Source organism: Scyliorhinus torazame, chromosome 7, assembly GCF_047496885.1.
Source record: "Scyliorhinus torazame isolate Kashiwa2021f chromosome 7, sScyTor2.1, whole genome shotgun sequence".
NCBI classification, from domain to species: Eukaryota; Metazoa; Chordata; class Chondrichthyes; order Carcharhiniformes; family Scyliorhinidae; genus Scyliorhinus; species Scyliorhinus torazame.
Genome location: NC_092713.1, coordinates 178,545,731 through 178,573,164, shown reverse-complemented (window position 1 = coordinate 178,573,164; position 27,434 = coordinate 178,545,731). Strand labels below are relative to the sequence as shown.

The 27,434-nt window shown below is 45.2% G+C and overlaps 1 protein-coding gene across 5 annotated transcripts in view; it reads left to right on the top strand.

Annotated features, from left to right (window-relative positions):
- The window catches only part of LOC140426728 (polyadenylate-binding protein-interacting protein 2-like), a 251,899-nt gene that overhangs the window by 18,090 nt on the left and 206,375 nt on the right, over positions 1-27,434 (top strand). The window contains exon 2 of one of the 5 annotated variants that reach the window (XM_072511846.1): positions 27,039-27,156. The exons of 1 other annotated variant lie outside the window; for it this stretch is intronic. Coding sequence is in view for 2 of the 4 variants with exons in the window: in XM_072511848.1 (XP_072367949.1) it covers positions 5,201-5,203 (3 nt within the window). In the remaining 2 variants the exon portion in view is untranslated. Of the gene's footprint in view, positions 1-1,253; positions 1,351-5,032; positions 5,204-27,038; positions 27,157-27,434 lie in introns of those variants that run through there. 3 more of the 5 variants (XM_072511847.1, XM_072511848.1, XM_072511844.1) reach the window with 3 other exon arrangements.

Here is a 27,434-nt window from a genome sequence, read left to right as displayed (position 1 = left end):
GGTAGTGAATTTACTGGCTCAACACAGCTCTTTTTTCCTGATTTAGCCTAGCGCGAGGAAACAAGGGGTCCTCTCGTGCTCACCGATCTGAAACGTCTGGCTGTTCAAAACTGTTGCTTTTTTTCAAAAACTCTTTCCAAACCATGAACCATGTGTGCATGATCCATGTTTTTGAAACCTGGTTGGTATGATCAACCCCTGATAGTTTAGGTGGTGCATGAGCAGTTTCTGATTGGTTCTTCAAGCGTGTTGACAATCCTTTCATGTGAGTTCCTGTTGTCTCCTGACTGGCCCTCAAACGTGTCAATTACTTGTGAGACTGTCGTCCTCGTAATGGCTTTTACTGTTATTTCATGACATTTTATGACTTTCCACTGAAATAACAGTAGCTTTAAGATAGTTTCAGTTTTCGGGTATTTGAGATAAGAGAGCATATGATGTCTAGTTTTAATGATTCACATTTTGGACGCACCATTCCCAATGTCCAATTGATGTAGAGGTATCCATATCTTATATTCTGTGGAATAGTGGTTGTGGTCTGCAACTGGTCAGTATGTCGGTTGGAGAGAAAATAACGAGTACCTTATATGTAACATATTTATCCTTAACTAGTTTTTCAATTATTTTTGATATATTAATCCCAGCAATTAAATTGTGTGGCGCTTTTAATAAGGCCCACTGCGCATTCAATGGTTAGTTGGGGCCCAATAGGCAAAGTCAAAGTGGATGTAACTTTTCAAGGGATCCTACAGTGAAACTAACAGCATAAATTGTGGCAGATCACATCAAATCAAATGTTTTTTAAGATTTCCACCTGCAAGGACTTCCAATAGTGCATCGTGTGGAAGAGGAACATTATAAAAGGGGAGAAAGCTGAGGTGCCACAAAAGTCGCAATGGATCGGTTGGTGAAGAGAAAACAGACGAGAGTCAAAATGACAAGTGAGGCATCATCAAATGAAACTCAGCACAACAAAAGTAAACGAAAAAGTGTGCAGAAAATACAGCAATTAATACTTTGAACTGGGATTTACTTACACAGATGCTGAAAATGAACCCTTGCCGTTGTGTTCTGTGTTATGATGTTAGGCCAACACTGGGATTATTATGCAGGTAAGAGCAGTGGCTCCGCCGACAAATGAATTGACTGCAGCATTCATCGGAGGTGTTAGCTGCAAAGAAATGCCTGCTGATCTCGTGACCGTTTTGGAGGAACCGGTTGAAACAGTTCATTTTAACAAGCCACGTCCTCTGAATTCTCAAATATTTGCAGCTCTACGTGATGAAATGGGCAGTGATCACCATCAACTACTCCTGCACACCCGAGGTCTGCTGACTGTCTAGAGGAAAGGTACTCGCATGTTTTATGAGTTGCGTGATGAATTGAGAATTTCTTAATTTGACCCAATGTTTGAACTCTCTCAACGCTTCAGTAATTTTCGGTGGCTTGTCAAATTGGTATATTGCTACCACACCTTGGGCTAGTCAATTCCAGCATCACAGGCCCCGGAGTCCCAACACGCTGACACAGTGTTCGCACTGCTGCCTCACAGCTCCAGGGTCCCAGGTTCAATTCTGGCCTCGGGTGACTGCCTGTGTGGAGTTTGCACTTTCTCCCCGTGTCTGCGTGGATTTCCTCCGGGTGCTCCGGTTTCCTCCCACAGTCCAAAGATGTGCAGGTTAGGTGGATTGGCCATGCTAAATTGCCCTTAGTGTCCAAAAGGTTAGGTGGAGGCATGGGCTTAAGTAGGGTGCTCTTTTCAAGGGCTGGTGCAGACTCGATGGGCCGAATGACCTCTTCTGCACTGTAAATTATTTGATTCATAAGTGAATTAACCAATAATTCGTATGTTTTCCTGAGATCTTTGACCGTTGGCCAGCAGTGGCACAGTGGTTAGCACTGTTGCATCACAGCCCTAAGGACCTGGGATTTATTCCTGGCTTCGGCCACTGTGGGGAGTCTGCATGTTCTCCCCATGTCTGCATGGGTTTCCTCCGGGTGCTCCGATTTCCTCCTACAAGTCCCGAAAGACGTGCATGTTAGGTGATTTGGACATTCTGAATTCTCCCTCCGTGTACCCGAACAGTTGTCGTAATGTGGCGACTGGGGGATTTTCACAGTAACTTCATTGCAGTGTTAATGTAAGCTTATTTGTGACACTAATAATGATTAATTATTATTAAAAGTGAAAAAGGGATACAAGGTCAGATAAAGATTTAAAAGAGGTTCCTCACTATCTGGCAGATATTTTCGGTCACTTAAATGGGCACAATCTGAATCTTCAGGGAAAATCTGTGACAATTTTTCATGTGCAGGACAAAATAGAAGCGATGATCAAGAATGTGGGCCAAAGGACTTGAGCGGTCAAATTACGACTCATTTGGGGATCTGTCAGATTTTTTGGCCAATCCAGAAATGTAGCTTCCAAACAGTTTGAAGTGAATATCAGAGAGCATCTGCAAAGTTTGAAAGCACAGTACTTCCCTGTTCCCAACACAAAGTTCAACTGGCCCTTTGCGAGCCTTTATTATGTCTTTGCAGATCTGACCTCGAGAGAGCAAGACAGCCTTGTCGAACTGTCTTGTGACAATGCTATAAAGCTGGATTTCTCTCCGAACTACCTGACTGACTTTTGGCTTAATTTGGCCTCCGAATATCCGCAACTGTCCCACAAGGCAATAAAGTTTATGATGCCTTTTCCTACAACTTACCTTTGTGCAACTAGATTTTCATGGCTCGTCGTATAGGAGACAAATATTTGAATAAAATTATCATTGACCCCGACCTCTGATTAAGACTAAGACTGACATCCCTGGAATCTGACTTCCAGTGTTTGATACCTGCGGAACACCATCAATACGCTCAATAAGAGGCAAGCATCATCTTCCCAAAATTTGTAAGGATACCGGGCTAGAACCTCAAAGCATTTTTAAAAATTTGTAAAACCCTGCGGCAAGGATACTTCACTTCAGGAGTGGTACTCTGACCAATAGGTATCTTTTATGCGAAAACAAACTTTAATTTAAACACAGAATTAACCACATTAGCATCAAAGAAATCGCTTTACAATTAACAGTTAAATAATTCTTAAATAAAAGGAAAAACTTCCTATCTCCACCTGCCACTAATTCCAATTAAGCAACTCTCTTGTCTACGTCTCTTACATCCCTCTCTACGCCTCCCTCTCACTCACGGGCAACGTGCCTCAATGACTACTGTCCGGTGGCCCTGACTTCAGTCATAAGAGGTTGAGAGGTTGCTTTGAGAAGTTGTCATGAAGCGCGTCACCTCCATACTCCCAGAACGCCTTGATCCACTGCAATTCGCATACTGCCGCAGCCGGTCCACAGCAGACGCCATCTCCCTGGCCCTGCACTCATCCCTAGAGCATTTCGACAAGGACTCCTATTTATTGACTACAGCTTCACCTTCAACACCATAATCCCAGCCAAGCTCATATCAAAGCTCCAAAACCTAGGACTTGGCTCCTCACTCTGCAACTAGATCCTCGACTTTCTGACCCACAGACCACTATCAGTAAGAATAAACAAGAGCACCTCCTACACAATAGTCCTCAATACCGGGGCCCCGCAAGACTTAGCCCGCTACTATACTCCCTGTGCACACGACTGCGTGGCACAATTTGGTTCCAACTCATCTACAAGTTTGCTGATGATATGACCATAGTAGGCAGGATCTCAAATAACGACGAGTCAGAATACAGGAGGGAAATAGAGAACCTAGTGGAGTGGTGCAGTGACAACAATCTATCCCTCAATGCCAGCAAAACTGAAGAACTGGTCATTAACTTCAGGAAGCAAAGTACTGTACACACCCCTGTCAGCATCAACGGGGCCGAGGTGGAGATGGTTAGCAGTTTCAAATTCCTAGGGGTACACAGCTCCAAAAATCTGTCCTGGTCCACCCATGTCGACACTACCACCAAAAAAACACAACAGTGCCTCTACTTCCTCAGGAAACTAAGGAAATTTTGCATGTCCACATTAACTCTTACCAACTTTTACAGATGCACCACAGAAAGCATCGTATTCGGTTGCATCACAACCTGGTATGACAACTGCTTGGCCCAGGACCGCAAGAAACTTCAGAGAGTCGTGAACACAGCTCAGTCCATCACACAAACCTGCCTCCCATCCATTGACTCTATCTGCACTTCCTGCTGCCTGGGGAAAGCGGGCAGCACAATCAAAGACCCCTCCCACCCAGCCTACTCACTCTTCCAACTTCTTCCATCGGGCAGGAGATACAAAAGTCTGAGAACATGCACGAGCAGACTCAAAAACAGCTTCTTCCCCGGCTGTTACCAGACTCCTAAACAACCCTCTTATGGACTGACCTCGTGAACACTACACCCCTGTATGCTTCAGCTGATGCTGGTATTATGTAGTTACATTGTATACCTTGTGTTGCACTATTATGTATTTTCTTTTATTTCCTTTTCTTTTCAAGTACTTAATGATCTGTTGAGCTGCTCGCAGAAAAATACTTTTCACTGTACCTCGGTACATGTGACAATAAACAAAATCCAGATCCACTCTCTCTCTCTCTCTCTCTCTCTCTCTCTCTCTCTCTCTCTCTCTCTCTCTCTCTCTCTCTCTCTCTCTCTCTTTGGAGGTCAACAGGATACTCCCAGTAGGTTCTCAGCATTATCCAAATAAATTCTGTCTTTGCCCATCAAAGACCTCCTCTGTTTCAAGCACTACAATGTGTTCCTGAATTAGTATTATAAACTGTACCTCCCTTTATTTCCTGCTCTATCTTTTCTGAACACTTTGTATCGTTGAAGAATAAACATTCAATCCTCATCTTTTTAACTTGTGTTTCTGCGATATCCTCACACCGTTATTTGGTGTTTCTAGTTCACGGACCTTATTCACCACACCCTGTGGTGTTCATTGTAATCCCATCTTTGAGTTCCGCCAAGTCCTTTTTTGTCTGCTCCTAATTAATAGGGTTACATGTCTGCTTGTATGATCCACCTCAAGTATTTTTTTTTTCAATTATTTCACAGGATGTGGGTGTAGCTGACTAGGCCATCCCTAGTTGCCCTCAGGTGGTGGTGGTGACCTGCCTTGAACCCACTGCTGTCAGTGAGGTGTAGATACACCCACAGTGCTTTAGGGAGGGAGCCCCAGGATTTTAACACAGTCAAGGAACGGCACTAAGTTTCCAAATCAGGATGGTGAGTGGCTTGGAGAATCTTGCGGTGGTGGGGTTCCCAGGTATCTGTTGCTCTTGTTCTTCTGGATGGTATTGACCATGGGGTTTCGAAGGTGCTTTCAGTGAAATCTTAGCCATGGTACCCAAGGTACTTGCTGTGTGGGTGAGGAAAAGGACTCTGTGGAGGATGAGCTAGCTGACCACTGCATCGTGGTACAGGAAGTCATTCAAGAAGGGGGAGCAAAAAGACAAGTCGCAGTTGTAGGGGATTCTATAATTAGGGGAACTGATGGCATCCTTTGCAAGCTGGACCAAGAATCCCACATGGTATATTACCTGCCTGGTGCCAGAATGAGGGACATCTCTAGGATATCGGGGAGAGAAGGGGAGGATCTAGTTGTTGTGGTCCACGTTGGGACAAACAACATAGGCAAGACTAGGAAAGAGGACCTGGTGGGATTATCAGGAACGAGGAACATAATTAAAGAGCAGATTCTCAAGATTTATAATCTCTGGATTACTACCCGAGCCACGTGCAAATTGGCATAGGGATGAGAAAATTAGGGAAGTGAACACGTGGCTAAAGGTGTGGTGTGGGAAAGAGGGGTTCCATTTCATAGGGCACTGGCATCGGTATTGGGACAAGAGGGATCTGTACCATTGGGATGGTCTCCACCTGAACCGATCTGGGATTAACGGATAAATAGGATGGTGTCACAAGGATTTTAAACTAGCAAATCGGGGGAGGGGGAGGGGGAAAACATCAAGAAGTATAGTGGTTAATGGGAACCGAAGCAGCAGGTCAGCATTTGAGGAGAAGGTAGAGGTTAATAGAAATAACAGGCAGGGCCAGTCTAAGACTATGGAGAAAAAAGGAAACATAAAAAAATCAAAATGTAAGGTGACTGTGGGAGTGAAAGTTGGGGATGAGGCTGAGTGTTATCAGAGATTAATAAAGGATGTCAGAATGTGCGAAAAGCGTAGTGCAGAAGAAAACCCTGCAAGGGAAAGACAAAACAGTAAAGAGCATGTCTGAGTAAATGAGTCAAAGGCGTGGGTTGAATTCAGTCTAAAATTACGACCTTATTATTGAGCAGTATAAACACCAACTGAGCAAGAATGCAAAAACACATAACCAATCAACTATACTACACAATGTTGCACAATAATGATGTAGAGGAGAATTACTTGTTACAGTGTAGAGGTCTAGGCGCTCACACGAATAATCTCTTGATAAATCACCCAGAGAGAACTGGTATTACCCGTACTGGTGCAGCTGGCCAGGCCACTTTAGAACATAAGAACTAGGAGCAGGAGTAGGTCATCTGGCCCCTCGAGCCTGCTCCACCATTCAATGAGATCATGGCTGATCTTTTGTGGACTCAGCTCCACTTTCTGGCCCGAACACCATAACCCTTTATTCTTCAAAAAACTATCTATCTAAACTATCTTTGGTGTAGAGGTTCTTCGCTTTATTGTAATCTCTGGGGGTCCTCTTTTTAAAAAATAAATTTAGCGTACCCAATTATTTTGTTTTCCAATTAAGGGGCAATTTAGCGTGGCCAATCCACCTGACCTGCACATCTTTGGGTTGTGGGGGCGAAACCCACGTAGACACTGGGAGAATGTGCAAACTCCACACAGACAGCTCTGGGGGTCCTCTTGTCATGAACGTTGGTCTGCAGTTATCACTCCCAATCAGTTGAAGTCCTTTTGTATCCTATTTTTCCTTAAGATATGAACTGGTTTTGCGATTAAAAATTGTGAGACTAATTGTGATCTAGTCTTTTGTTGGTTGTGTTATGAGCCAATGACAAAATACAAATTTCTTTACCCGTCAGTCGAGATGGATTTGCAGGTACAGCATTAGTTATTTTATTTGGCTTGCAAGCCTGATTCATTTCACAGAGGCATAGGACACATCTAGTCTCCTACACCCCGGAAAGCGAATGAACAAAGGGATTTCTGCAAATAAATTCAAATGGTATCAAGTTTCACATGCACGATTCCCATAGGTCATCCTATACCCCTCCTGACCTGGTCATACATTCTGATTGGCTCACTTCTCATCCCTTCCTCTGGCCCCCTTATTACCCAGCATCCTTTGGTGGACACACCTCCTCCTTGCTTTGCCATGCGGTCTGAAATCCTTTGTCTGTGAACTCACCAGAATGAGACTGGCCTATCTCTACACCAGGGTTTAGAAAACTCCAAAGTATATCATGGAGTTGACCTGACCTAAAACTGTTTATAGATTTTGGTTATGAGGAGCACAAAGGTCTGCCGGTCAGGTGTGATTCAACAGAGGCCTTAAGCACTTTTAATCAAAAACAAAGTTTATTCTACAAATTCAGTTAACATTTTTATAAACACACACAGGAGGCATTTTTATCAACTACAAACATAAATACCCCACACAGCTACAGTACTCTATATATAACCCTTAATAACTTCCCTCTACAGTTTCAATCAAGTAACAACATCCATAAACCAGAAGACCCTTTTACCAAAACAGTAGGTTTGAATTCCTTCCAGAAAACAGTTATCACTGTTAAATTATCAAGTGATCTGGAGACACCTTTTAACATGCAGAGAGAGAGATACTTCTCTGTCTGAATCCAGCTTTCAAAATGTGTAAATAAAAGTAAATCTCAGAGCCACAGCCAGCTCCCAGCTCAAAAGCAAAACAAAAAACCCAGAGCCACAGCCCAGCTCCATCCATACAATGACATCACTGAAGCCATTTGATGATACAAAACATTTAAGGGACACTCGCATGACAGTTGCTTGTCCCATTACCGGCCTGACTGTGCAACTCTGCTCAACTTGTGCATTCTAGTGAAGCGGGTCTCTTGAAGCTAGTATACCAGCTTGACCATTTCCCCATCATGCTCTGAAATAGGGCCTCAATCGCAGGATGTACGGCTATAGTATCCCTTTAGATCCATTGAGTGATAATAAAAATCGGATCTCACTGAACAAACCCCATGCTCAACTGATTTAACGTTTCTTTCTTACTATTCCCGATTACAATTTGGACAATTTAGCGTGGCCAATCCACCTAGCCTGCACATCTTTGGGTTGGGGGGTGAGAACCCATGCAGACGTGGGGAGAATGTGCAAACTCCACATGGACAGTGACCTGGAGCCGGATTGAACCCGGGTCCTCAGTGGCGTGAGGCAGCGGTGCTAACCACTGCGCCTCCATGCCGCCCTATCAACAAACATTCCTGACCCTTTTCGCAATGGTTCAGCTCCTTATTCATTTTTACATTCCATTGTTTCATCAAAATTACAGTGTACATTTGCCAAATCGAAATGATCATCATAAAAATTACCAGGTATTATGATAATGCTAATCCAGGGGTTTGGATCTGCACATAAGAACCCCAATTCCAGGTAGTATCCCATTAGCTACTTTCCTTACTATTTTTGATACCCTGTTCTACTACCCGGGTTTGTTAAACTACTGTTACAAACACCTTGGGTGGGATTCTGCTGTATTCGGCGGGGTGGGCCACTCCGGCGGGAAGGAGTGGCGTGAACCACTCCGTCATCGGGCCGCTCCAGGCACCTTCGAGTGCTAGGCCGGCCCCGGAGTGGTTTCCGCCCTGCCGGCCGGCGGGAAAGGGGCTTGGCGCCACGCAAACCGGCGCCGAAGGGCCTCCGCTGGCCGGCACGAGTTGGCGCATGCGCGGGAGCGCCAGCGTGTGCTGGCGTCATCCCAGCCCATGCGTTGGAGGGTTCGTCTCCGCATCGGCCATGGCGGAGGACCCCAGCGGCCGATGCGGAGGAATAGAGTGCCCCCACGGCACAGGCCCGCCCGCGGATCGCTGGGCCAGGCCACTGTGGGGGCACCTCCCGGGGCCAGATCTCCCCCCCCCCCCCCCCCCCGAGAACCTCGGAGGCCGCCGCGCCACCAGGTCCTGCCGGTAAGGACCTCCTCTAATTTACGCCGGTGGGGCTGGCAAAATAAACGGGCGTGCCACTCGGCCCATCGCAGGCTGGAGAATCGCCGGGGGGGGGGCGCTGCCAGCAGCCGCCGACCGGCACGGCGTGATTCCTGTCCCCGCCAAATCCCCGGCGTTGGAGAATTCGGCAGCCAGCGGGGGGGGGGGCAGAGAATCCGGCCCTTGTGTGTTTCCTCCGGGTGCTCCGGTTTCCTCTCTAGTCCCGAAAGACGTGCTGTTGGATAATTTGGACATTCTGAATTCTCCCTCTGTGACCCGAACAGGTGCCGGAATGTGGCCACCAGGGGCTTTTCACAGTAACTTCCTTGCAGTGTTACTGTCAGCCTACTTGTGACAATAAAGATTATTATTATTACTATTTTTAGCTTTTTCCTGATTTCCTGCAGCTCCTGTTGTGGTACTTTAATATGGGTCTCATACCCTTCAACATGTCTACACTCTGGAGTTTCCTCTGCTAAGCGATAACCCTTTCAACCTATGGATTTCTACCAGTTCAGATTTCCTAATATCTGGCAAAAGTGCCAGACGAAAGGTGCGAGTTTGGTGCCGCTCCCTGAACTTTTCCTGGATTTGTCGAGGGTTGAAGATCATGTCCATTGAGCCTCTTGATGGGTGGAAGGCACACTGAGATCTTCAGCCACCGGGAGGAGGCGCTTGAGGAGTATTCTCGTGATGACCTTTCCAGTGGCAGAGAGTAGGGAAATTCCCCTGTAATTTCCACAGTCAGACCTGTCTCATTTCTTGAAGTTGGTCACAATTAAGGCGTCTCTGAGATTCCATCTGCACCAGAGGCCTTGTTGTGTCTTCAGCTCTCGGATGGCCTTTTCGAGCTGGAGGTGCCTGGCGGGTAGCGTGCTGCGGGATGCTGTCGGGGCACTTTTGTCGAAGGCTTGGTTGAGGAGGTCTTCAAAGTGCTCTCACAGACTCATAGTATCCGTACAGTGTACAAGGAGGCCATTCGGCCCATCGAGTCTGCACCGACACTCCGAAAAAGCACCCTACCGAGGCCCACTCCCCCACCCTATCCCCGTAACCCACCTAAACCTTGGGCACTAAGGGACAATTTAGCATGGCCAATCCACCCAACCCGCACATCTTTGAACTGTGGGAGGAAACCTGAGCACCCTGAGGAAACCCACGCAGACACGGGGAGGACGTGTAAACTCCACACACAGACAGTCATCCCGAGGCCGGATTCAAACCTGGGTCCCTGGCGCTGTGAGGCAGTGGTGCTAACCGCAGTGCCACCAAAACCACCTTATCTTAAGCTTTGAGACATCTGTCGCAGCCTCTCCAAGCAACGGAATAGCTACAGATCCAAACTGGTTGATGTATATTTGTTGTTCCTGTATAATAGAGAACTTGCTGTTTACTGGAAGTAGATGAATCTGTAATTACTGGCCAGACTCGAGTCATGAATTTTCATCCTATAGGGACAGCCATTTTACTCTGCCATAATCTGCCGTGGGACAAAATGTTCAGATCCATTGTTAAAGCGGTTAGAGCGAGGCATTTCAAGGCCGTCAGGCAGAGTGTCATGGGAATGTCACTTTAAGAAATGTTTGTCTGCTCTAGTGGCTGCAGTGATGTCAGAGTGTGGGTGGAGTCGAGGTCTGGCTCTGGTTTTTAGTTTTGCTTTGTGAAAAGCTTGGGTGTGTCTGCTTTTTTAGTTTTGTTTTAGTGTTGGAGCTGCAGTCAGCCAAAGAAGGTATAATTTTGACCTCTCTGCCATCTTAAGACTATCACTAGATCATTTGGTGAATTCAGAGTGATAACTGCTCTCAGTAGAGAATGTAAACCTGATGTGTTTCTGTAAAGTGGGCTCTTTTTGTCTTATGGATGTTGCAAGGAAAGATTAAGAGTTAATTATATAGTACTGTATTCTTTGGGGGATTTATTGGTGTTGATAGTTGTTACGATGTTTATTGTGGGTTTATAAAGTGTAACTGGTTTCATAAATAAAGATTGTTTTAATTTAAAAGTGCTGTAGATTTCTGTTTGCATCACACATGCAGAGTTCCCCATAACCACAAACTATTCAAAGTTTTGCATCAGGTGAACTCCATGATACACTTTGGGACTCTCTAAACCCTGGCCCATAACAAATTGGGGGCTCGTCCGGGATAAAAGTCTTGGCTATTGGGTTGGCTTTGTGAAAAAGACAGTGAGGGGTGAGCATATAGTGGTTGCTTTTCAGGTGTGGTATTTCAGTTTAAGTAGGGAGTGTTTTGTGGGCAATGGCTCTTTCAGAGGCTCTGAAGTTTTTGGGTGTGTAGACGGTCACACACACTACCTTATGGACAGAGACTAAAAGCAGGCTTTTAGAGTTGGCAAAAACATTGCAGTTAACATTACCTGACAAAATGCGAAAAGATGAAGTAATTATGGTGCTGGCTAAGCATTTAAAATTGTCTGAGATACAATCTGACTCATTGGAAATGGCAAAAATTTGGTTACAAATTAAACAAATGGAACATGTGAAAGAATTAAAGCAGCTCGAATACGAAAGGGATTGAGAGGAAAAAGAGAGAGAAGAAAGAAAAACAGAAAGAATAGCCCTAGCAGAACAAAAAGAAAGAGAAAGGGAGATGCAGATCAGGGAAAAAGATAAAGAGAGAGAGTTTGAACTTCAGAAAATGGCCATGAAACATGACAGTCGGTTAAAATTGGCGGCAGTAAAGGGAAACGTACAGTTGGATGATAATGGCGAGGATAGAAAGAGCGTCATCGTCGAAGGCTTGGTGGGATCTATTTAAAAATGTCCAAGCATTGCCAAGGTTTGAGGAGAAGGAGGTAGAAGTCTTTTTCATTTCATTTGAGAAGGTAGCTAAACAAATGAAATGGACACAGGACATGTGGGTATTACTGATTCAAACAAAGCTGGTAGGTAGGGCTAGTGAAGTGTTTGCATCACTACCGGAGGAGGTATCTGGGTCGTATGAGGAGATGAAAGAAACCATCTCGGGTGCAGATGAACTAGTGCATGAAGCCGACAGACAAAGGTTTAGAAATTTAAGGGAAGAATTTGGTCAGAAATACATGGGGTTTGAAAGGATCAAACAGAGTTATTTTGATAGGTAGATAAGGGCTTTGAAAATAGACCAAACGTCTGAAGCTATCAGCAAAATTATACTTTTGGAGGTGTTTAAAAATTCAATTCCTGATGAAGTGAGAACTCATGTGGAAGAGCAGAGGGTTAAAGTTGCGAGGTTAGCAGCAGAAATAAGAACAAGAACAAAGAACAAAGAAATGTACAGCACAGGAACAGGCCCTTCGGCCCTCCAAGCCCGTGCCGACCATGCTGCCCGACTAAACTACAATCTTCCACACTTCCTGGGTCCGTATCCCTCTATTCCCATCCTATTCATGTATTTGTCAAGAACACTATACTCCAAGTGTGGCCTAACTAAGGTTCTATACAGTTCAACATGACTTGCCAATTCTTATACTCAATGCCCCCGCCAATGAAGGCAAGCATGCTGTATGCCTTCTTGACTACCTTCTCCACCTGTGTTGAAATGGCAGATGTTTATGAATTAGTTCATAAATCAAAGCTTGGTTTACGACATCAGTTTCAGCCTGTGAGGGATAGAAACTGGGGACATGAGAAATACTCAAGTGGTAAATGGAAAGGAGATCTGACGGGAGATAATGAGGAGAGTGTACCTCAGACTAAAAAGAAAATCCAGGAGGGTGGAAGAGACATGAAAAGTTTCAAATGTTTTCACTGTAATAAACTAGGCCATGTAAAGTCACAGTATTGGTGGTTGAAGAAAAGCACTGGGAAGGCTGATATGGTAAAACAGGATAAGACAGTGGGGTTTGTTAAAGTGGTAAAGAAAAGCCCAAGTAAAGCGAAGGAGGTGCAAAAGATTGTACAGCCTGATCAAGAGGTGATTGATAAGAAGGTGCCAGATGCCTTTAAAGAATTTACTTGTGTGGGTAAAGTTTAATCATGTGTACCAGAAGGAGCAGGTAAAGAAGTCACAATTTTAAGAGATGCGGGAGCTAGTCAATCTTTAATGGGAAGAGATGAGGAGTTATGTAGTTTGGGAAGAATGTTGCCAGTAAAGGTGGGGAAAATGTGGAAATCAGGGTGAGAAGAGTGGTGTTCCATTATATATAAGGTAAGGTTGGAAAGTCCAGTGAAGAGTGGTGAAGTGGTAGTAGGAGAAGTAGAGAAGCTATCTTGTCCAGGAATACAGCTTACCTTGGCTAATGATACAGCTGGATCGCAGGTGTGAGTGATGCCTACTGTAGTTGATAAGCCAGTGGAAAATCAGCCAACTGAAGTGTTGAAGGACGAATATCTTGGGATTTTTCCGGATTGTGTAGTAACAAGGTCCCAAAGTAATAGGTTGAGACAAGAGGAGAAATCAGAAAGTGAAGATAAAGGGGAAGTGCCATATCAGAAACTATGTTTGATCAGATGGTTGGAAAAGAACAGGTGGATATTTTTAGTTCAGGAAAATTGGCGGAGTTACATCAGAAAGATGTAGAAATAAAACGGATGTATCAGAAAGCAGATACGAAAGAGGAATCTGACTGTATACCGGAGTGTTATTATCGTAAAAATGGTGTCTTGATGACGAAATGGAGACCTTTACATATGCAGGCGGATGAGTAGTGGGCAGAAGTTCAACAAGTGGTATTGCCAGTAGGGTATAGAAAGGAGATGCTGCGAGATGCACATGAGGTACCAGTGGGAGGTCATTTGGGAGTAAGGAAAAGTCAAGTTAAAATACAAAAACATTTTTATTGGCCTGGTCTACATAAAGATGTAGTTAAATTTTGTTGATCATGTCTCACATTTCAAGTGACAGGGAAACCTCTAGCAGTGATAAAAACCAGCGTCCTTAATACCATTTCCAGCATTTTACAAGGGTCTTAATTGATTGCGTAGAACTGCTTCCTAAAACAAAAAGTGGGAATCAATATCTTTTGACAATAATGGATGCTACTAGGTTTCCAGAGGCCAGAACGTAATATTACATCTAAAAAGATTGTGGAGGAGTTACTTAAATTCTTTACTAGATATGGACTACCCACAGAAATACAATCGGATCAAGGATCAAATTTTACCTCCAGGTTATTCAAATAAGTTATGGATTGCTTAGGAATAAAACAATTTAAATCAACTGCATACCATCCAGAATCGCAGGGACGTTAGAAAGGTGGCAGCAGACATTAAAGACTATGTTGAGGGCTCATTGTTAAGATTATCCAGAGGATTGAGATAAAGGAATTCCATTCGTACTGTTTGCAATTAGGGATGCACCTAATGAGTCAACCAAATTCAGTCCTTTTGAACTAATTTTTGGTCATGAGGTAAGAGGACCACTTAAATTGATTGAGGAAAAATTGGTGAGTGAGAAATCGGAACTTTCATTATTGTCAAATTTTTGGGTACGATTAAATAGAGCAGGTGAATTGGCTAGACAACATTTGAAAGTTGCACAAAATGTGATGAAATGGGTAGCGGACAAGAAATCCAAAGTTCGTAGTTTTGCCAGTGGAGATAAAGTTTTAGTATTGTTACCTTTTGTGAACATTTAAATGTAAGGTTTTGTGGACCTTATCAGATTGAAAATAAATTAAGTGAGGTGAATTATGTGGCAAGAACGCCAGATAGAAGGAAAACTCACCGAGTGTGTCATGTGAATATGCTTACAAGGTACTTTAAAAGGGACGGAGAGCAAAAGGGGGAGGTTTTAATGATTCTAACTCAGTGATGAACTAAATCCAGATGACTGTGAATTCGACATACTTCAAATTAAATTGGAAAACGAGGATGTTCTTAAAAATTGGGATACGTTGTTGAGTTACCTTCCAGAGGAAAAACGGACTGACCTGAAAGAGTTATTGATATCACATGGGCAAGTTTGTGGAGATAAGTTGGGAAGCACTGAAATGGCTATACATGATGTAGATGTGGGAAATGCTGTTGCAATCAAACAACATCCATATTGACTTAACCCTTTAAAATTGGCACAGGTTAACAAAGAAATTGAGAGTATGCTTAAAAATGGCATAATTGAAGTGGGTTGCAGCCAATGGAGCTCCCCCATAGTGATGGTACCTAAACCAGACGGTACCCAACGGTTGGTTTAGCACACAGGGCTAAATCGCTGGCTTTGAAAGCAGACCAAGGTAGGCCAGCAGCACGGTTCAATTCCCGTACCAGCCTCCCCGAACAGGTGCCGGGATGTGGCGACTAGGGGCTTTTCACAGTAACTTCATTTGAAGCCTGCTTGTGACACTAAGCGATTTTCATTCTTTCATTTCATTTAACCCATTGACGTTTTTGGAGCGATTCCGGAATAACTGCCGGACTGTTTCGATGGAGTTCATTGTTACAGCCATTACATTCAAAAATAATACATGTGGCAGGACGAGAAAACGTGATAACTGATGTTTTGTCTCAGATGTGAGGAAGAAGAGCTAAAATGGGCTATGTTATTATACCTGTTTGCGTGTGTTTTTTGAAATGAAAAAGTATATTTACTGTGCATTTCTTAAAGGATAGTGAAAAAGTGAAAAATGAAACCATCTTGAAGTTGATGGTTTCTTTTCTTTTCTTGGGGGGGTGAGGTGTCATGGGAATGTCACTTTAAGAAATGTTTGTCTGCTCAAGTGGCTGCAGTGATGTCAGAGTGTGGGTGGAGTTGAGCTCTGGCTCTGGTTTTGTGAAAAGCTTGGGTGTGTGTTTTTCTTAGTTTTGTTTTAGTGTTGGAGCTGTAGCCAGCCAAAGAAGGTGTAATTTTGACCTCTCTGCCATCTAAAAACTATCTCTAGATCATTTGGTGAATTCGGAGTGATAACTGCTCTCAGTAGAGAAGGTAAACCTGATGTCTTTCTGTAAAAAGGGTTCTTTTTGTCTTCTGGATGTTGCAAGGAAAGATTAAGAGTTAATTATATAGTACTGTATTCTTTGGGGGATTTATTGGTTTTGATAGTTGTTAAGATGTTTACTGTGGGTTTATAAAGTGTTAACTGGTTTCATAAATAAACAAAGAACAAAGAAATGTACAGCACAGGAACAGGCCCTTCGGCCCTCCAAGCCCGTGCCGACCATGCTGCCCGACTAAACTACAATCTTCTACACTTCCTGGGTCCGTATCCTTCTATTCCCATCCTATTCATATATTTGTCAAGATGCCCCTTAAATGTCACTATCGTCCCTGCTTCCACCACCTCCTCCGGTAGCGAGTTCCAGGCACCCACTACCCTCTGCGTAAAAAAACTTGCCTCGTACATCTACTCTAAACCTTGCCCCTCTCACCTTAAACCTATGCCCCCTAGTAATTGACCCCTCTACCCTGGGGAAAAGCCTCTGACTATCCACTCTGTCTATGCCCCTCATAATTTTATATACCTCTATCAGGTCTCCCCTCAACCTCCTCCGTTCCAGTGAGAACAAACAGAGTTTATTCAATCGCTCCTCATAGCTAATGCCCTCCATACCAGGCAACATTCTGGTAAATCTCTTCTGCACCCTCTCTAAAGCCTCCACATCCTTCTGGTAGTGTGGCGACCAGAATTGAACACTATACTCCAAGTGTGGCCTAACTAAGGTTCTATACAGCTGCAACATGACTTGCCAATTCTTATACTCAATGCCCCGGCCAATGAAGGCAAGCATGCCGTATGCCTTCTTGACTACCTTCTCCACCTGTGTTGCCCCTTTCAATGACCTGTGGACCTGCACTCCTAGATCTCTTTGACTTTCAATACTCTTGAGGGTTCTACCATTCACTGTATATTCCCTACCTGCATTAGACCTTCCAAAATGCATTACCTCACATTTGTCCGGATTAAACTCCATCTGCCATCTCTCCGCCCAAGTCTCCAGACAATCTAAATCCTGCTGTATCCTCCGACAGTCCTCATCGCTATCCGCAATTCCACCAACCTTTGTGTCGTCTGCAAACTTACTAATCAGACCAGTTACATTTTCCTCCAAATCATTTTATATATACTACAAAGAGCAAAGGTCCCAGTACTGATCCCTGTGGAACACCACTGGTCACAGCCCTCCAATTAGAAAAGCATCCCTCCATTGCTACTCTCTGCCTTCTATGGCCGAGCCAGTTCTGTATCCACCTTGCCAGCTCACCCCTGATCCCGTGTGACTTCACCTTTTGTACTAGTCTACCATGAGGGACCTTGTCAAAGGCCTTACTGAAGTCCATATAGACAACATCTACTGCCCTACCTGCATCAATCATCTTAGTGACCTCCTCGAAAAACTCTATCAAGTTAGTGAGACACGACCTCCCCTTCACAAAACCGTGCTGCCTCTCACTAATATGTCCATTTGCTTCCAAATGGGAGTAGATCCTGTCTCGAAGAATTCTCTCCAGTAATTTCCCTACCACTGAAGTAAGGCTCACCGGCCTGTAGTTCCCGGGATTATCCTTGCTACCCTTCTTAAACAGAGGAACAACATTGGCTATTCTCCAGTCCTCCGGGACATCCCCTGAAGACAGCGAGGATCCAAAGATTTCTGTCAAGGCCTCAGCAATTTCCTCTCCAGTCTCCTTCAGTATTCTGGGGTAGATCCCATCAGGCCCTGGTGACTTATCTACCTTAATATTTTTTAAGACACCCAACACCTCGTCTTTTTGGATCACAATGTGACCCAGGCTATCTACACCCCCTTCTCCAGACTCAACATCTACCAATTCCTTCTCTTTGGTGAATACTGATGCAAAGTATTCATTTAGTACCTCACCCATTTCCTCTGGCTCCACACATAGATTCCCTTGCCTATCTTTCAGTGGTCCAACCCTTTCCCTGGCTACCCTCTTGCTTTATATGTACGTGTTAAAAGCCTTGGGATTTTCCTTAACCCTATTTGCCAATGACTTTTCGTGACCCCTTCTAGCCCTCCTGACTCCTTGCTTAAGTTCCTTCCTACTTTCCTTATATTCCACGCAGGCTTCGTCTGTTCCCAGCCTTTTAGCCCTGACAAATGCCTCCTTTTTCTTTTTGACGAGGCCTACAATATCACTCGTCATCCAAGGTTCCCGAAAATTGCCATATTTATCTTTCTTCCTCACAGGAACATGCCGGTCCTGTATTCCTTTCAACTGCCACTTGAAAGCCTCCCACATGTCAGATGTTGATTTGCCCTCAAACATCCGCCCCCAATCTATGTTCTTCAGTTCCCGCCTAAAATTGTTATAATTAGCCTTCCCCCAATTTAGCACATTCATCCTCGGACCACTCTTATCCTTGTCCACCAGTACTTTAAAACTTACTGAATTGTGGTCACTGTTACCGAAATGCTCCCCTACTGAAACATCTACCACCTGGCCGGGCTCATTCCCCAATACCAGGTCCAGTACCGCCCCTTCCCTAGTTGGACAGTCTACATATTGTTTTAAGAAGCCCTCCTGGATGCCCCTTACAAACTCCGCCCCGTCTAAGCCCCTGGCACTAAGTGAGTCCCAGTCAATATTGGGGAAGTTGAAGTCTCCCATCACCACAACCCTGTTGTTTTTACTCTTTTCCAAAACCTGTCTACCTATCTGCTCCTCTATCTCCCGCTGGCTGTTGGGAGGCCTGTAGTATACCCCCAACATTGTGACTGCACCCTTCTTATTCCTGATCTCTACCCATATAGCCTCACTGCCCTCTGAGGTGTCCTCTCGCAGTACAGCTGTGATATTCTCCCGAACAAGTAGCGCAACTCCACCTCCCCTTTTACATCCCCCTCTATCCCGCCTGAGACATCTAAATCCTGGAACGTTTAGCTGCCAATCCTGCCCTTCCCTCAACCAGGTCTCTGTAATGGCAACAACATCATAGTTCCAAGTACTAATCTAAGTTCATCTGCCTTACCCGTAATGCTCCTTGCATTAAAACATATGCACTTCAGGCCACCAGACCCGCTGTGTTCAGCAACTTCTCCCCGTCTGCTCTGCCTCAGAGCCACACTGTCCCTATTCCCTAGTTCTTCCTCAATGCTCTCACCTTCTGACCTATTGCTCCCGTGCCCACCCCCCTGCCATACTAGTTTAAACCGTCCCATGTGACACTAGCAAACCTTGCGGCCAGGATATTTATGCGTAAGTACGAAGTCTTACAACACCAGGTTAAAGTCCAACAGGTTTGTTTTGATGTAATTAGCTTTCGGAGCGCTGCTCCTTCCTCAGGTGAATGAAGAGGTATGTTCCAGAAACGTATATATAGACAAATTCAAAGATGCCAAACCATGCTTGGAATGTGACCATTAGCAGGCGATTAAATCTTTACAGATCCACTTCATAAATAAAGATTGTTTTAATTTAAATGTACTGTAGATTTCTGTTTGCATCACGCCTGCAGAGTAAACCCTTGTGTTCCCCATAACCACAATCTATTCAATGTTTGCGTCAGGTGAACTCCATGATACACTTTGGGGCTCTCTAAACCCTGGCCCAGAACAAGAGTCAACATGGTTTTGCGAAAGGGACGTCACGTCTATTTACTGGAGTTCTTCGAAGGAGTCACATGCGCCATGGATAAAGGGGAACCGGTGGATGTACTGTACTTAGATTTCCAGAAGGCTTTTGATAAGGTGTCACTTCAAAGGTTATTGCGTACAATAAAAGCTCGCGGTGTAGGAAGCAACATATTGGCATTGATTGAAGGTCGGGTAACTAACCGCATAGTTGGCATAGACGGGTCTTTTTCTGATTGGCTGGTTGTGACGGGAATGTCGCAGGGTATCAGTGCCGGGGCCTCCACCTTTTACAGTCTATATCAATGACTCGAATGAAGGGGCTGAAGACGCGGTCGCTGAATTCACTGACGGCACAAAGATAGGTAAGAAAGTAAATTGTGAAGAGGACGTACGGAGGTTGCAAAGGGATACAGAGAGGTTCAGTGAGGGAGGGCAAAGATCTGGCAAATGGAGCACAATGTAGGAAGATGTGAAACTGTCCATTTTGACAGGAAGATTCAAAAAGAAGCTTATTATCTAAATGGTGGAGAGATTGCAGAGCTCTGAGGTACAGAAGGCACACTTGGAGTATAGTGTTCAATTCTGGTCGCCACACTACCAGAAGTATGTGGAGGCTTTGGAGAGAGTGTAGAAGAGATTTACCAGGATGTTTCCTGGTATGGAGGGCATTAGCTATGAGGAGAGGTTGAATAAACTCGGTTTGTTCTCACTGGAACGACGGAGGTTGAGGAGCGACCTGATAGAGGTCTACAAAATTATGAGGGGCATCGACAGATTGGATAGTCAGAGGCTTTTCCCAGGGTAGAGGGGTCAATTACTAGGGGGCATAGGTTTAAGGTGCGAGGGGCAAGGTTTAGAGGAGATGTACGAGGCAAGTTTTTTTACACAGGGTAGTGGGTGCCTGGAACTCACTGCTGGAGGAGGTGGTGGAAGCAGGGACGAGAGTGAAGTTTAAGGGGCATCTTGACAAATACATGAATAGGATGGGAATAGTGATACGGACCCAGGAAGTGCAGAAGATTTTAATTTAGACGGGCAGCATGGTCGGCACAGGCTTGGAGGGCCGAAGGGCCTGTTCCTGTGCTGTACTTTTCTTTGTTCTTTATTCTAGAGGGATCTGGGTGTTCTGTGCATGAATCCCAGAAGGCTTAGTATACAGGTACAGCAAATAGTTCGGAACGATGAAGGATTATTGTTCATTGTGAGGGGAATTGATTGCAAAAGTCGGGAGATTTTGCTTCAGTTGTACAGGGTATTGGTGAGACCACATAGAATCCGGAGTATTGTGGACAGTATCGGTCTCCTCATTTAAGGAAACATGTCAATATGTTGGGAGACGTTCAGAGAAGGTTTCCCAGACTAATACCAGGAATGGGCGAGGAGCTCAATGGCCTCCCTCTAATCCTGTTACCCCTCTCTGATCACTGCGGCAGTACTCTTCCGACATTTTGAACAATGTGATCTATGTTCGATCCCTATGCCCACCGGATCCAGGCATCTGGACTGGGTCTACATTATCCCGTGATCTATGTGCTCACTGCATGTTAGCATAGATCCACAGATCCAATAGCAACCCATAAGGAACATCATAGTGCTCTCTCCAGAGTGCGTTGACTGCTTCTCTGTCTCCGTGTTTGGCTCTCAGTGGGATGGGTCCTTTGTTTGTCTGATTGTAGAAGGTTTTGAATGTGCTGAAGAAGCCGCGCACATCGTGGTTGTCGGTGAGTTGTTGAGTCTCTTGCGCTCTTTCCACCCACCATCTATTCTTTAGGTTGTGGGTTCTTTGTTGCACCTCGGCCTTCAGTTGCCTGTCGGCTTGTTTCCTCTCACTCGAGTTTTGGTGGAGCCGCCAGTTCAGGAACGCCTTGTACTTGCGGTCAAGGTGATCCTGGATCTTCTGATCGTTCTCATCGAACCAGTCTTTATGTTTCCTGGTCAAGAGCCCAAGTGTCTCCTTGCAGGTGCTGACATGGTGGCTTTTAAGGCGGACCAGGCGCTGTGTGGGCATTCTGTGGCTCTGGCTTGTTTTGTCGCCAGGTTAGCTGTGAGGCGCAGGCTGAGTAGCTCTTTCTTCTCAGGGTCTTTGAGTCTCCTGCGGCGGTGTTTCTTCTGCCTGTCTGTCGATTTGGGGCTAACGTGATGGAGATGGTGCGGACTAATCGGTGATCAAGGGTGATATGGAATCACAGTGTTGAGCATTTCTGCCTCACAGCGCCAGGGACCCAGATTCATTTCCGGTCTTGGGTGACTGTGTGTAGTTTGCACTTTCTCCCCGTGTCTGTATGGGTTTCCTCCGGGTGCTTCGGTTTCCTCCCACAGTCCAAAGATGTGCGGGATAGGTGGATTGGTCATGCCAAATTGCCACTTAGTGTCCAACACGTTAGTTGGGGATACAGGCATAAGGTGGGGGCTCTTTCAGGAGGACGGTGCAGACTTGAGGGCTGAATGGCCTCCTTCTACACTGATGGATTCTATGATCAGTCCAGCAGTCATCGATTCCGGTTGTGGCGTGAGTGATGAAGTCCCTTGCTCGGACTATGATAGTCTGTCAGGTGACAATGCTTGGAGCAGGGGTGTTGCTATGAGGTCTTCTGCTTGTCTCTCTGGTGGAACAGGGTGTTTGTGATGACCAGGTCATGTTCTAAACATTTTGTCAGGAGTATGTGTCTTAATTCCCCTTTGTTAGTGTACGTGTCTGGATTGTTCTGAGCACAAACCAGGTATTATCTTCAAAAACTGATCCTGGGCTTGTGCCTGCACCAAATCTTCTATGTTGGTCTGATTTATGTTGACTGACTGAACGTGTTCATCCATCTTGGATTGTCAGGGGTTTCCCTCTGTTTTGCTAATTCCTCTGTCCTTCGAGAATCATACAGTACAGAAGAGGACCTTCAGCCCATCAAGCCAGCAATGATAAAAAAAACAAATCTACACTAATCCCACTTCCCAGCACTTGGTCCATAGCATTGAATGTTCTGGCATTTCAAGTGCTCATCCAAATGCTTTTTAAAGATTGTGAGGTTTCCTGCCTCAGCTACCCTCCGAGACAGTGCATTCCAGATTCCCAACACCCTCTGGGTGAAAAAATGTTTCCTCAAATCCCCTCAAAATCTCCTGCTTTTCACCTTTAAATTGTGCCCTCTTGTTATTAACCGTTCAAACGAAGGGAAACAGCTGCTTTCTGTCTACTCTGTTCACACATACTCCTCAATCTTTTACACCTCAAGCAGGTCCCCTCTCGGCCTTCTCTGCTCCAAAGAAAACAACCCAAGGTTATCCAGCCTCTCTTCATAGCTAATATGCAACAACCTAGTGAATCTCCTTTGCACCCTCTCTCATACAATCACATTCCTACAGTGTGGTGACCAGAACTGAACACCGTATCCAGCTGTGGCCTGGTCAAAGTCTTGCACAGCTCCAACATAACCTCCCTGCTCTCATAATCTATGCAACGACTGATAAAGACAAGTGTCCCGTATACCTTAACTACCCTATTCGCCTGTTCTGCTGCCTTTGGGATCTGTGAACAAGGATGCCAATATTCCTCTGAGCTTCCCAATGTCCTGCCATTCATTGAGTACTCCTATCTTATGTTACTCCTTTCAAACTGCATCACCTCACACTTTTCGGGGTTAAATTCCATCTGCCAATGTATCTGCATCTGACCAACCTGTAACTTAAGCCCTTCTTCTTCACTGTGAAGTACTGATTTAACACCCAGCCAACCTTCGTGTCATGTGCAAACCTACTTATCAGCACCCCCCCCCCCCCCCCAAACATTTTCTTCTTTATCATTTATATATATATCACAAACCATAAGGGACCCAGCACTGATCCCTGTGGTACACCACTGGACACCAGCCCCTAGTCACACAAACAGCCTTCCATCACCACCCTCTATCCCTTATCACTGAGCCAGTTTTGGATCTAATTGCCACATTACCCTGGATCCCATGTGCTTTCACCTTCTTTATCAGTCAGCCATGCGGGACCTTGTCAAAGGTTTTGCTGGAATCCATATAAACTACATCAACTGCTCTACCCTCATCTCTGCACCTGGTCACCACCTCAAAGGTTCACTAAAATTTGTGGCATGACCTCCCCCTCACAAAGCCATGCTGATTGTCCCTGATCAAACCTTGCCTCTCCAAGTAGGGATTAATTCTGTCCTTCAGAATTTCTCCAATAGCTTCCCTACCATTGATGTGAGTCTACAGACTAGTTTCCCTGGTTTATCTCTACCATGCTTCTTGAAAAGTGGAACCACATCAGCTGTCCTCCAGTCCTCTGGTACCTCCTCTGGTCAGAGAGGAATTAAAAATTTGAGTCAATTCCCCTGTAATTTCCTCCCTTGCCTCACACAGCAGTCTGGGATACAACTCACCTGGGACCTGGGGATTTGTCCACTTTTAAGCCTGCCAAAACCTCCAGTACCTCCTCACTCACTGTCAAACTACTCAAGAACTCAGAGTCCCTCTCTCTGAATTCTGCACCTACATCCTCCACCTCCAAAGAGAAGACCAGCGTGAAGTACTCATTTAACACTGTACCAATGTCATCCAGCTCAGCGCACAGGTTACCCCCTTGGTCCCCAATGGGCCCTACTCTTTACCTGGTTTATACCCTTCCCCATGGAATACATTGGGATTTTCCTGAATCTTAGCCATCAGGGCTTTTTCATGTCCCATCTTTGTTCTCCAAATTGCTTTTTTGAGTCCCCTCCCTGCACTTTCTATACTCCATGAGGGCCTCTGTAGATCTGCTCCCTTTGTACCTGTTAAAAGCCTCTCTTTTCCTTCCTATCTAGCCCTGAATATTCCTAGACATCTAGGGTTCCCTGGACTTGTTGCTCCTACCCTGAAGGGGACATGTTGGTTAGACCTGTACTCTTGCCAATTCCATTTTGAACTCCCCCCTCAAACCGGCCAGTCATCCTTTAATAAAATCTGCCTATCCACAATCCAAAACCTTTTTTGCAGACCATCATTTGCCTTTTCCTGAAAAATATAAAATGTGCGCTATCAGTAAAATGTTCCCTGGAACACCAGCGTTGTTCCCCAGCCCGAGATCCAGAACTGCACCATCCCTTGTTGGATCTTCAACATGTTGATATAAAGCCTTTGTGACTCTCCCAATTAATGTTGGGAAAGTTGAAATCCCCTAATTACTCTATTATTGTTTTTACACACTTCAGTGAATTGTCTACATATCTGCTCCTCTAATGCCTGCTGAGTCTTTGGTGATGTAAAATAAACTCCCAGCAGTGTGACTGCCCCCTTTTTATTCCACAAAGCCCTTCCAAGATATTGTCCCCCCCCTTACTGGAGTAACAGACTTCATAATTAATATTGCAGCAGCATCTCTCTAACACCCTCCCCTGTCGTGCCTGAAGATCCTATACCCTGGAATGTAGAGCTGCCAGTCCTGCCCCTCCCGCCTCTCCCTCAACCACGTGTCTGTGATGGCAATAACATCACAACTCCACGTATCAATATATGTTCTTAACTCATCTGCCTTACTTTAGGTATCGGCCGTCCAGCCTCGCCTTACTCCCTTGAAACTCAACACGTTGTGTCCCTATTGCATGAACACTTTGTGTCCCCTCCCCCTGCAGAACTAGCTTAAATACCTCCCAACATGTGCCCCTTAGGGGGAGGAAGGGGTATGGGTCTTAGCTTTAATAATGCCATATTGTCTCCCTGTGTTTGTTGCAAATCAGCAATGGTGCTGATATTAGTGGTTCCCATCTGCTGACACAAACCCCTTGCCCACAAGTGCAAAACGTATGTTGAGCTGTTGCAGACATACGTAGTGTCAGAATAGATGTCTACAGGTGGGGGGGAATTCATCAGGGTTACTAACTATATGGCCACTACTGCCAGCTCCGCAGCCTGAGCGCTCCATTTTGATGGTAATTTAAGGTCAGCTTCCTTTACCGTATCCCCTTTGTTATCTTCCACATATATGCCACATCCCATCTTCTTACTACTTCTGCCATTGAGGAACCAACTATGAAAATTATTTAAAGTGCGGTTCCCTCTGGCCCTTTGAACTTTTCCTTACTCCCCTTGCACCCCCCCCCCCCCCCCCCCCCCCAATGTTTTTAACGCAAATGCTCCCTTGGGATCTCTGTGGAATAAACCTGACATTCTTGAGGCTCTCCCTGGTTGTCAGCCAGGAGTGTGGGTGATTTTACATGCTTAACTGAGATTTCCCTGCCTTGTAAAATTAAAGACCACCCCGCAATTCAGTTTTGACTGTGCCGTCTTTAATTATTCCATCCAGCAAACGTTGTACGCGGGTATGCTCGGTGAGACTAATTAAGGGTTTAATTCAATAATGTAAGAGAAATATTGTACCACCAAGAAGACTGTTGTTCAATGGTGCTCACAGACCGAGAAACCCTGCTCCACAGTAATAATCTGTCTGGATGCTTAAGCCACTGGGCACAGCTTCGCATGATGTTCTTGTAAGAGGACAGCTGACAAAGTGATAGGGGAGACTGTGGCCTCTATTGAGACTAATAAGAGTGGGTCTGGGGCTTGTAATGTGGGGGCTTTCAGGTTAACTATAGCCTCTGAATGCTGGTCATTCCAAACACAAGGTCCATCGTCCGTCTGGAGGGAATTTTAAAGGAGTGGCCAGTGAAGCAAACCCATCGGTGTAATTCCTACAAAAGCCAATCAGACTCAAAAAAGATTTTCCTGCTTTCTGGCCTCTTGGTAAGGGAAGTTTTAAAATTGAATCTAACCATTTCTGATCTTTTTCTCTCTTCTCCTCTTTCCTAATAGTGGCTCCTAAGTTGGGTAACCAGGTCTTTCATGATGTGGGCTTTCTTTGAGTTTACCTTTCGACCCAGAGAGCTCAAAAGGGTTAGTCGTTCCCCCAACTAAATTGCTAAATTGCCCCTTAATTGGAAAAGAAAGGAATTGGGCACTCTAAATTTATTTTTAAAAAAGTATTGTTCTGTGTACAGTCCAGACTGGTCATTCCAGTCAGGGGAAAAAAAGGATGTATGTATGTACCTCCCCTTCCATATGTCTGCAATCTTGCTTGTGCTTCGCGAAAACTGACTAGTTATCTCCCAGCAATTCCTGATGGCTGGGTCTGGCTAATGTTCTTCGGGTTTGAGCCAGGGGTCTCGTACTCGGTCGGGGGGGTGTCTAACAGAGCTCCACCTCCCATATCTGCCAAATACAGATGTGGATGGGGGTCAACAGATAAATTATGAGCTTTCATGAAATCTGCTCCCAATATATGTTCTGTGTTCGTGGGTAATTGAACTAGGACAGATGGATGGTTACACTCCAGTCATCCTAAAGTAAAAGGGATGGGTTCAGTTTCAAACCCTTGCTGTGTGTGACAGAAAAATCCAATAATACCAATGTCTTTGTGATGTGCCGTGATGTTCTGTTAATCCCTCTTCTTGCATATAGGGTTGTTCTGGAAGCTCCCGTGTCCCATAAACTTCCATTGGGATTGCTCTTAATCTCGCCTGAGACAACAAGGCTTCCAACATGGTCCTGTTTAGTGACGAAAACCCAGAGGGGTGAGGTGGGTAACCATCATACTTGGCAGTTCTCTCCCGGGCGCTAAGGGTACAGGCGTTCCTGCTGCTACAGGGGCCATCGGTCCTGCCTATAGTTGCCGGAAAGTCCCTTTCTGAGGACAGCATTCGGAGTGACTGTCCATCCCGTCCTTGGTTTCAATGGGGTAGCGCAGCCCTTTGCCCAGTGTCCCCACCCTTTGCATCAATAGCACTGGATCTCATCCTCTGACTCTTCCTGAATTGTCTTTTTCCCAGTTCACCCTTGCTGGCGGGGCCTGTTGAG